Source organism: Malania oleifera, chromosome 1, assembly GCF_029873635.1.
Source record: "Malania oleifera isolate guangnan ecotype guangnan chromosome 1, ASM2987363v1, whole genome shotgun sequence".
In the NCBI taxonomy this organism is placed as follows: domain Eukaryota; kingdom Viridiplantae; phylum Streptophyta; class Magnoliopsida; order Santalales; family Ximeniaceae; genus Malania; species Malania oleifera.
In genome coordinates this window covers 81,638,570-81,650,195 of record NC_080417.1, presented here as the reverse complement: position 1 = coordinate 81,650,195, position 11,626 = coordinate 81,638,570, and the positions used below count along the sequence as shown (strand labels likewise).

General features: G+C 36.6%; 1 protein-coding gene across 4 annotated transcripts; it reads right to left on the bottom strand.

Moving 5' to 3' along the window:
- Nucleotides 1-3,279: 3,279 nt before the first annotated feature.
- On the bottom strand, nt 3,280-10,383 carry LOC131161611 (14-3-3-like protein A). 4 transcript variants are annotated; one of them, XM_058117511.1, is made up of 6 exons: nt 10,105-10,368; nt 9,308-9,474; nt 8,463-8,973; nt 8,225-8,347; nt 4,311-4,427; nt 3,280-3,565 (listed from the first exon to the last, which is right to left on the bottom strand). In XM_058117511.1, exons 3-6 carry the CDS (start codon nt 8,943-8,945, stop codon nt 3,500-3,502), a joined length of 789 nt encoding a protein of 262 aa, XP_057973494.1. In that variant the 5' UTR covers nt 8,946-8,973; nt 9,308-9,474; nt 10,105-10,368; the 3' UTR covers nt 3,280-3,499. The 4 variants fall into 4 exon arrangements, with proteins under 4 accessions (XP_057973494.1, XP_057973467.1, XP_057973476.1 ...); XM_058117484.1 differs by having other exon boundaries at nt 9,581-10,198; XM_058117493.1 differs by having other exon boundaries at nt 9,611-10,198.
- Between the last annotated feature and the right edge of the window lie 1,243 nt (nt 10,384-11,626).

Here is an 11,626-nt window from a genome sequence, read left to right as displayed (position 1 = left end):
ATATAAAACCAGATTGTCTAGAAAGGAAGAAGAGGAATGTAGACAATAAAGATGGTTCATCAAACTCTGCGAATGTAGTGGAAGAAGGAGACTCAGGGAGCGGTGATGGTGATATGCTTTCGATTTCATCCGGTTCAGATGGTCTCACTAACTGTTGGATCATAGATTCAGCGTGCTCCTATCACATGACACCAAACAAATATTAGTTCACCACTTACAGGTTGGTAAATTCTGGTTATGTTCTAATAGGAAAATGATGCTTCATGAAAAGTTGTCAAAATAGGGAATATCATAATCAAAATGTTTGATGGTGTTGTGAGAACGTTATATGATGTTAGGCATATATTAGAGTTAAGGAAGAATTTGATTTCATTAGGCACTTTAGACTGTAATGGGTTTAGTTACAAGTCTGCAAGTGGGGTAATGAAGGTGATTAAGGATGTTATGACTGTGATAAAGGAGTAGAAAGTATCGGGAAATATCTATACACTGTTAGGTACCACAATTGTAGGTGGAGTTGCAGCTGCTGAGTTTGAGTCAAATAATACTGTCTTGTGGCATATGCAGTTAGGGCATATGGGTAAGCGTGGGATGATGGAGCTTCATAAGAGAAATCTTTTGAAGGCTATCAAAACATGCAAGCTGAATTTATGCAGGTGTTGTGTGCTTAGGAAATAAAATAGGATGTAGTTCGTGATAGCCTTACACAAGACGAAGGTAATCCCTGACTACATTCATTAAGATGTTTGGGGGGGCAGTAAGGTTAGCATCACGAGGAGGACATATGTACTTTGTGAGTTTTATTGATGATAAGGGTAAAGGTAGCATAACCACTTAGGCTAACGCATTTCATTTATTTGTATCGTTTTTCTCTCATTTGTAATGTTATTTAAAATATATAACTTTTCAAAAAAATATGAGCATAACACTAATGGAGCAAAACTCGCAAAAGGAGAGCATAAAGTAGATCGAACCATGGACTTTGTGCTAGGGATAGTAGACCGATCCTCTGTTTGGCTTGGTCAACTGACCTCTAAAGGCAATCGACCGATTTGACAGTCAATCGGTTTGAAAGTTAAAAGACTCCAACAGGCAGAAAACTACTAGTTTTCATCCAAACTCTTTTTATATGCCCTCATATGCTTTAAGAACATTAGAGAAACTATCCATACTGAATATTCAAGTGCTTTTGTTTTTAATTCTTTCTCAATATCTCTTTGTGTTTTATATTCTTACTTTTTAGAGAGCACCAAAACTCTCGAGCCTCATATTTGATTATTTCTTTAGAGTTTGTCTTGAGCTTTAAGTTTCAAATCTTTCATTGTGAGGAATTTGTTTTTGTAAGGGTTGTTGTTTTGGTTTCCTTGTCTCCACATAAAACAAGGGTCGTAATTTTGGTTACCTTCTCTCTAAGAAATAAAAGGGTACCATTGGTGTCTTTACCATTGTTAAAGCATGGGGAATTAGTGGAACCTCATGACGATTGGTCCTTAAAGAATGGACATAGGTGGGGATAGCCTAACCACTATAAAAGTGTTTGCATTTCTCTATCCCTTCTCTCTTTGATTTTATTGTTTCATATTTGTGTGATTTGCTTGATTGTCTCAATTGCTTTTAATTTTATATCAAGTATTTAATTTTTATTAAACTTGATTCACCCCCTCTTGGGTTGCGACTTGGGCCAACAAAATTCTCTCCTTCTTTTACTTATGCTTCAATCTTTCATATTTTCGAAAGGAGCTTTGTTTTGGAAGATAAAAAGTTACTATCGACACTCATCAAATTATCTGAACTTGAGGGTTACTAACCATTGGGGATCCCTAAACTGCCAATCTTTTGCATATGGTTTTTGGAGTATAGAAGGGAGTCTTGAGAGATCAATCATATTGAGCTTGCATAGCTCCTTTTACCATTTCTTGGTGTTATTAAATAGATAATGATGCAACTAAAATTAGCCGATTTGGCTCTATATGCTTTTAAGTGGCAAACATGTCTTTCTCTTGAGCGAAGGTAGGAGGGTGAGATGGACTTTTTCTTGTCCCTATAATTTTTACAACATTATTTTGCTTCATCATTAGGCTTGCAATTTGATGATCCTTCTCTTTAATAGCCTTAAGGAGCTTAGTCTTTGTAAGCTTACCATTTATGGCAAATGCATTGGTCATCAATGCAAAGTTAGTGAAATTATGGTGGGGGTCCTTCAAAAACTATTTTGCGGCTTACTTTTTAGGAGCCAAGGGATGATCTAAAGAGCTTGAATAAGTGTCAGGAATGGATTCAATGCACTCGTGAAAACTTAGTTATTTGAAATGATAAGGATACTTTACATCAGGAATGGATTCAACGCACTCGTGAAAACTTAGTTATTTGAAATGATATGGATACTTTACAAAACCCATACCCCTGCACAGGAGGCTAAGGAAACTTTTGCATACTAGGATTGTTGGCTAGGACATGTTATGTTGGGGACATATCCAGTCCAGGCCATACTTGTCTCGTTGTGTTGTGGCAAGATCATTACCTCTTGAATTAGTTGTCTCACCACTACTTAGTTGATTTAGTTTTATTGTTCGAAGAATTTGTATCGCAAGAAAACTTAAGCCAATAAGCTCAGAAAGATGACAGAGGATATCATGAGATTGCAACATATGCAATAAATTATGATTTTTTTTTATTGTTTTTAATATGCATTTCTGCAAGGATTCACATTATAACACAAGTTTTAAAAGTTATGGTATTGTTGCCTTGTTCATAAAACTATGTCCTCCCATCTTTTGTACTATGAGCCAGAGTAGTGTTTCATTGTATTATGAATACCTGTTTACTTCGTGTATGATTATTACCTCATGCGCCCATAGTCATATTAATCGAAACAACACCATACTGCAAGTATCTTGTGGTGTGTAAACCTGATCCAATGATCAATTACAAACTTGTTTGGAGGAACCCATAACATGAACCCAACAAATGGGAATAAACTTAAAGAGTCCATTACATCATTCAGTTGTTTGAAAAATCAATATTGGGAAATTTTCTCTCACCTCAGAGGAGCACCGCAGAATCAGCCTCTGTATAATCATTTAATCAAATTTAATCAAGTGCAGACACATGATCAAACAATTCCAGCATGAAAAATCCCACTAGCCAAGAAAAAAATTGGGAATGGACCAAGCACAGAGAAAATTAATATGAATGCTTTCTTGCACCTAAACACTTTTTTCGTATATTTGAATAAGAGAAGAACTTATTTTAGCACCATCATCTCCACAAGAAAAGGAATCAACCACCAAATCAAATACTTTTCATAACCAATAATAAGATCAAGCATATAATATGATGGTACATATCAAACCCAAAGAGACACCAACACAAGATTTTAAGGCATCTTATGAAATACTCCTACATTTGAAGGCATCATAATGTAATACTGCTACAACAACCCAGCCGGCATCCATATTAAAGGTCACAAGAGTACAGAGTATGTGTATCCTAAGAACCATCACTGGTGCCCTTCGCCTGACTCACGCTTTGATGTCCCTTCCTTAATCTCATCCCCTGCATCATCCTACAATCAACACAACAAAAGCAAAACTTCAACATATAATTCTTCAAGGGCAAAGATGCATAATCTCACTGTTGGGTTCAATGGGAGAGGACAAATCCCAACTGTTGCATTTAGTTCCCTTTGCTCACATGCACCGAGGGACACTCCAGATCATAGGGGTAGCCCCAAAATAGTCTTTTTTCAAATTAGCAAAACAATGGTAACTGTTCATTGTTTAACAAAGCTTCAATTACTGTAAACTAAACGTCTCAGCAATTTTTAAACATGGGTCTATTCATTGCTTAACAAAACAAGAAGCAAACCCAAAACCAAAAGATACAGCAATTCCCTGCAGATCAAATTACAGCTTCTGTGTAGCCAAAAACCTATATAAAGAACTTGAAATCTTGAATTGAGAGGGCTCAGTCCACAATAACAAAGTTCAGTGGCAGGTTGGGTCTAGTCAGCTCCACATGTTCATGTTTCACTTTGGGTTTGATTCTAGAGCTAATGGTTTAGAACTTGGGTTTGATTGTAAGCATGCAAAGTTGCAAACTTACAAATCAAAAGATACGATTTGCAAAAATGCATTATGAGTGTTAATGATTGGAATGTCCGATTTTAAAATTTATATTCAAGGTGATGAAATTCCAGATTCCTAAACATGTTCTGTTTCAACCAGTAAATGCTATCTGCCCATCATCTATCATCAAAATATGTACGCTCTCACAGAGAGAGAGAGAGAGAGAGAGAGAGAGAGAGAGACCGTAATATCAGAAGTCCAGAGTGTCAGATTGTCTCGGAGAAGTTGCATGATCAATGTACTGTCCTTGTATGACTCCTCGCCCAAAGTATCCAGCTCAGAAATAGCCTCATCAAAAGCCTGCCCAATAAAAGAATGGGTCATTAAACAGAAACATGATTAATATAAAAGCCGAACTTCCAGCCAAATGGATGGATATTCTATATCAAGGTTTTCACAATTTTTACCTTCAAATTTATGTTCACACCCAAAAGTTGAGCAAAACAACAACAACAGCAACAAACCAAGCCTCAAGTCCCGCTAGGTGGGGACAGCTACATGAATTCTTTTTCAGCTAGTTTACACAATCATGGACAATTTTCTCCAACAATTTAAGGGTTATTAAATCCTTATTCACTATCTCATTCCAAGTTATTTTAGGTATGCTCGTACCCCTTCTACTACCAGTAACAGTAACTAGCTCACTCCTCCTAACAGTGCCCTATTTGGCCTACGTTGCACTAAACCATCTGAGCTGCTTCTCCTTCATCTAATCTTCTACAAGAGCTATGCCTAACTTACTATGAATATCACACCTTAATTTATCTTTAAACATCTTACTACTCATCCACCTTAGCATTCTCATTTTGGAAACTCTCACTTTTTCGATATGTTGCTTCTTAATTGCCCAACATTCTAATCTATATAGCATAGCTAGTCTTACAGTCATCCTATAAAACTTTCCTTTTAACTTAAAGAGTATTTTGCGATCACACAACACACACGAAGCACTTCTCCATTTTGCCCATCCTGCTTTAACTCTATGTAATATGTATAACATCTATAATTTCTGCTTCAACCTACAAAACAGATCCAAGGTATCTAAATCTAGTAGTACTATTATCAAGTTTAATCCTTTTTTTCCCAATATTCCTTCTACCTCAACAAAAAATACATTTCATATACTTCGTCTTATTTCTACTAATCCTAAAATCTTTAGATTCTAAAACTTCTCTCCATAATTTTAACGTAAATTCTACTCAACACTAGTTTCATCAATCAAAGCAATATCATCTGTAAACAACATACACCATGGAACCTCCTTTTGGATACTCCTAGTAAATTCATCCATCACTAATGCAAAGATATAAGGGCTCAAAGTAAATTCTTGATGTACACCTATTTTAATTGAAAATCCCCTAGACTCTCAACTTAGAGTCCTAACTCCTAACACTAGTCATTACTCTATTGTGCATATCCTTAATAACATCAGTATACCTACTACATGCTTACTTTTCTCTAAAACCCAACATAGGACTTCTCAAGGTAACCCATCTTCTTTTTCCCCAAACTTTTCCTTTAATCTTCTTGAAAGATATACAACTTCTATAATCAGTCTGCAAGGCATAAAACCAAATTAATTTTTTCTAAGACTCTCATCCCTAACCATTTTCCTTGTACAATTACCCTTACCCACAGTTAATAATAAAGTAAAATATGAATTGCCATTATTTAGAGGCAAATTAGAGGCCACAGAAAATTCTAGTAAAGCAGTAATTGAATAGAAGTGTCGGGCAATGAAGTATTGCAAATAGATGCAAGTCCCAAATCAATTCTGAAACTTGAAAATAGAAATCTAATAAGCACACAGCAATAAATGCAATGACATTAATAACACTAATTCTACAGTTATTGGCAATTAAAATATATGCTCAGGGGCTTGCCCTTGAATATTGAAATTATAGCTCACCAATAAAAAATGCACTAGTATATTATGCAATATTGTAAATGCAAGTTATGGGAATTAAATAACACAATCATCCCACAACGCTGAGTTGCTCAGTAACAGTAGCACCAGCAAAACAAAGTTTTTACTCAGATTGATGAAATCTTTGCCCAAAAAGATCGTCAAATCCTATTGTCGTCTTCAATTGGCAGCAGCCCTGTCTGAAACAAGTGAAAAATTGAAATATAACTTAACAGGTCTGTAAGTCTAGAAACTGGACACTTAAAAGAGTTATGCCAGAAGCCCAAATTTCCCTCTCTCTCTCTTTGGCCCTATGTTCTGGAATTGTTTTGTGAATCTGCTTTAAAGTAAATAAATATTCTCAACCTAGCATTCATGAAAAGGAAAACATTTAACCAAACAGCAACATGGTCCAGCACATCATCTTTGGGCTTTTAGTTGATCAGTAAATGATCATTTCAATTTTTTCACTTCAAATATATTTTTTTCCCTTATTGTAAAGTCATATGCAAAGTTCTCAACATCCCAAAAGTGTATTGACACGGTAATATAATGGCCTAAAGAAACCTAGATCACTTAGATAAATAATGAAACTGTAGCAGCAATCCTGTTCCAATGCAAATCCCAACTTAACACCTGACAAGTCATCAAAACAAATTCATTCACTAACAAATAGTTATACTTGGCAATCTTACGCGCCTTTATTAATAACCATAAGTTTGTAACTTAGAAAATGACATTGATGAATTTATGAACAACCCTAGAGTATGAAAATACAAAGAGAAATAGGTTACCAGTTTCTTTCTCAAAAACCTCTCATTAATGTTAGCATTTTAAGGAGCAATTGTAGTCAAGTGTTTAAACAACAACATTTTCAATTATCGAATCTTCAATGAGGAAGAAAAGGAATATAATAAATTTTAGTCATGGGACTAATTGACATGAAACGATTTGCACAAAATTAGACGATGTGACTCAATTCCAAAAAAATAATATGAATAATGAAATAGGAATGGAAAAAATTTGTAAGAACCTCCAGAAAAGTAATTAATTCAGTTAATATAACTAGCTTGAAATTTGCATGACATTCAAAATTCCCAAAGAAAAAACTAGGATAGAACACAATAAAAACTATAGTGAGCATCTGTAATCCAGAAAATGGCAAGTACAAGGAAGAAGTTTTTTCAGCAGAAAATTCCCAACCAAAATTCCTTTCAAACGTATATTTTAAAACTACCAAAAAGGGCATGGCAGTAGGCACAAACTTACAATTTTAAACCTGTAATTTCCTAAAACATTTAATGAAACTCTCTCAAACACATTAGAATCATTGCAATTAAAATAAACACTATATCTATTAAGGATTTAAATAAAATCTGTATCTACTAATGACTGCGTCATGCCAAACTATTCGATTTTGATTTCTTCAAAAAACTTTGAAACCACTTTCCAAGTACAGTTGAGACTCTAGAAAGTAAAACCACGTTATAAAAAAAGCAAATCCCCAACAAGGATTGGAATAGAACACAAAAACCAAGCTATATAGTGAACATTCTGTCCATCAATCCATGTGATATCCAATCCATGAAACTTCACTTTCCTGTACAAAACCAGGGGATCTATGTCACGGAAAACTTTAATCTGCATGAACAGGAATATAATAGTACTAACAACAGGAGATAAAATTCTTCTACCATGCATAAGATGCCCACTAACCTTCTCCACAACTGACCCCTAAATATTTTTTGATAACTCAAAATTCTAACCTGAACGAGCCCATTGGACCCCCTAGGCAGCACCAAACCAAGGAAGGACGTGACCTGCCCCATAGCTCCCTCCTGATAAATCAAGGATTGGCATTTGTGCAGAATCGAACCCAAAAACTCCTATTACCACCAAGAGCCTTGTAGTCCGTCCATATCCACTTGGGCCAACCATTGGGGCAAACTACAAGGCTCCTAGTAACTGACTCCTAAATATCCAAAACTCTAAAACATCAACAATTTAATAACAAACCTAAACATCATGGCAGCTAAGCATTAATTACACAATCAAGGAAGACAGCTAACGATGCATGTTTTTATCTGTTTGCCAATCCTAAGTTCATTATCCTATAAAACTATTACAAATATAATCAAGTGATTCATCAAGTTGCAGCCAAAGAAAAATAAAAGTGCTAAAGTATATATACCTGCTTTGCAAGATTGCATGCACGATCAGGAGAGTTAAGAATTTCATAATAGAACACAGAGAAGTTAAGCGCAAGTCCCAGCCTTATAGGGTGCGTCGGAGCCAGATCAGCCAAAGCAATGTCCTAAATCAAACAAAACAAATTATACATGGAAAATGCAGCCCAAAAACAGAAAAGAAAAAGAAAAAGAAACAAGTCAAACATAAGTCAATGACCTCACAGAATGATTAAAACTCACCTGAGCAGACTTATAAGCCAACAAAGTGCACTCAGCAGCTTCCTTCCTCTCAGCTCCCGTCTTAAACTCAGCAAGGTACCTGTGGTAATCACCTTTCATCTTAAGGTAAAACACCTTGGACTCGGCTGACAATGCTGATGGAATTAAATGTGACTCGAGAAGATTCAAAATCCCATCACATATCTTGCTGAGCTCTGCCTCAATCTTGCCCCTGTACTCCTTAATAATTGCAACATGATCTTCATTACCCCTACTTTCTTCCTTCTGCTCAATAGAAGAGATGATCCTCCATGAAGCCCTCCGGGCTCCAATCACATTTTTGTAAGCGACAGAGAGGAGGTTCCTTTCTTCAACAGTTAGTTCCTCAACATCCACAGTCTTTGCAACCTTCTCCATGAATTCCACCATTTCCTCGTATCTTTCTGCCTGTTCAGCCAGCTTGGCCATGTAAACATTTTCCTCTCTCGACGATTCGGCCGACATCTTTGTTATGCAACTCTAATATCTAAGTCTGCAGAAAATTGGAGTAACTTCCATCATAAACATGTTCTAGAGGGTGAAAAACAGTAAATTTAATATCAAGTAACCTTGGATGTGCAACACTAAGGACAAATTCTAGTATTCTACAATTCAAAATTTCAAATCTTCATCCAAAACATGATCTAAACATTCCAAAAATGTAAACTGACAATTTCAATGACCAGAAAAGGATCTTTTATCAGTGATATATGGCAGTAAAAATCATTTTCCAGTTAGCCTTCTGTTTAGTGGCTAAGGGAAAGAAGAGGAAAAGAAAAGCAACTAAAAAAAAATTTGAATCTCTTGCTATATGTTGTATCCATTACCAGGCGAGCCAGTAGCATTAGGCCTAGCTTGAGTTAAGGTCTGTTTTCTCAGATCTCAGATGATGACAAATCAAGGTATAAAAAGTTGATTTGTTTCCGTTTCCAATATCTTCTCATCCACCAAAAAGAACACAATCCTGTAACACCCCTCCCCTCTTTTCTCCCAACTAAAAAAAAAAAACAAACAAACAGTAACGAGAAAGGCAGCAGCAATAAATATTTAAATATTGAAAATAAGAACTTAAAATATCATATTCATATTATTTTTGTTACTTGAGCGCGAGAGAGAGAGGAGGCCTAAACTAAGAATCACAGTTGGTCTCAGGCTCAATTTTTTTCCTTCCAATAAGAAAAATTCATTCAAGAAACAAAAACAGAAGCTTTGGGAGACGAGACATCCTCCAGTAACAGTTGGTATCAGGCTCAGTTGAAATGGAGGTCCTTCTTTTCATGAAGTATTAACGAGCACAAGCTTCAATATGTAATTTCTCCCTTTGTTCCAACATTTTCTCAGCAGCCAAACAGGAACAAACTCAAAATTACTCTCGTCTCCCGGTCAAAGAAAATTTGGGGCATATACCAACAAACACTAATTTTCAGCGCTAAGAGGCCCAAAATACATAGACTAAATCAAAACCAAGTGAACAACGAAACAATCAAAGAGTGAGTTCATTTCAGATCTTCAAAACGAAACAAAACAAATCACAAGGGCGGTGCGTAAGCCACACACAGCAAATCCAGAATTACAGATCCAGAGGTAACCCTAACCCTAGTAGATGAAATCGCAATCGACGTACCTGGATGGGTTTCTAGCAAATATAAATCTTTGAATGTGTGTCTCTACCTGGGTAGCTGAAAAAGGAAGAGAGAGGAGAGGAGAGGATAGAGGGTTGGAGGGGGGGGGGGGGGTGTAGGGATTGAAATGGAGGACTGGGATGGGGACAGACGGTGGGGCGCCAATGGAAACGGAGCAGATGTGAGGTGGCTTGGAGATTCCAGGGAGCTTCGTCCGTCCTGCGAAGATCCACGCTGGCGCTGACCGTCAAGACAGATCCAACTATTATTATTGCGTGTTGTGGGGCGCTTTCTACCGTCACGCTTTTCTTTTTCTATTTTTATTAGTAAATAATATAATATATTCCACAATCTATGTCATCACATGATATTCACATCACATTTTTTGTCACATAATATTTATATTTTAAAATATATATTTTTGATATATCCCAAAAATATCCTCATTAAAGAGGAAGATTAACGATCAATTCACTCATTAAAGAGGAAGATCAGACCTACTGTCAACTCACTTATTAAGACACATTCCATAAAAATAAAAATAAAAAGACTAAATCATCACATTGATAGGGACAGTTACAAAACCACCCAAGTCAATGTCTGGCCAGAGCGATTCACGTCAAACTGCAATGACCATAAAGGTTAGAGCGATTCACTCCAACACTATAATATGCTCATAAATGGTACATCACCATAGGGTCAAGCTCCACTACTATAAAAGGGGAAGCGGGGAAGAGGTAAAGACATCTTATTCAAACTTGTTATTTACTATTGCGTTAAACCTCTCGATAAAGTCTCTTACTTAGGCATCGGAGTAATCCCCCAAAGTACACCTCGGGTCCTCCAAGTCATTCATACTCTTTCTTTTTCAGGCGGTCATGATTGAAGAACATCTCGAAATCATTCAACTTTATTCAGCAACAATTGGCTTTGTCTGTGGGAAAAATTCGTGAGAGGTTTTTCTTTTCCAATATTTGAATCATGACCACATCCAGTAATTCAAAGTCGGAGCCTACCTTGGGTGATCGGTCACCCCAATCCAAACACTTTGCACCAAGTGACCATTCCAACGTGAGAAGAGGTGAGTTCCTTACTTTTCAGAAAAAGGATGGAAGACATTGCGGCTTCTCCGAAGAAGATGGAGGACATGTTCAATATGATCCTACGGCAAAAGGATCATAAAAAACTTATTCCCTAGCATACGCAAGCAAATCATGAGTCGCACGGAAAAGCTGCAGTCCCACATGAGATCGATGAAAAGGCCAACCCCGCAAAGAAGGTGGAGAATGCAAATAGTGTGGGAATCAACGAGCAACGATCAAATAAATTGGAGGAAAGATTCAAGAGAATTGATCAACTAGAGAAGATGATGAAGGAAGCTCGCACCAACCTATCCTTCGGGGAGTCCTCGTTGAAGTCTTATGCCCCGCCCTTCACCAGAGAAGTAATGAGTGTTCCCCTGTTTAGTAAGTTCAAAATGCCTAGTTTTAAGAGGTATGAGGGCTCGTATGATCCTGTCAACCA

Bases quoted from the DNA above. Each gene is read 5' to 3' on its own strand.
- LOC131161611 (XM_058117501.1), bottom strand. From the start codon at position 8,945: ATGTCGGCCGAATCGTCGAGAGAGGAAAATGTTTACATGGCCAAGCTG. The intron at 8,348-8,462 runs GTGAGTTTTAAT...TGTTTGATTTAG, and splicing joins TGGCTTATAAGTCTGCTCAG to GACATTGCTTTGGCTGATCT. The intron at 3,566-4,310 runs GTCTCTCTCTCT...TGTTGATTGTAG, and splicing joins TCTGGACTTCTGATATTACG to GATGATGCAGGGGATGAGAT.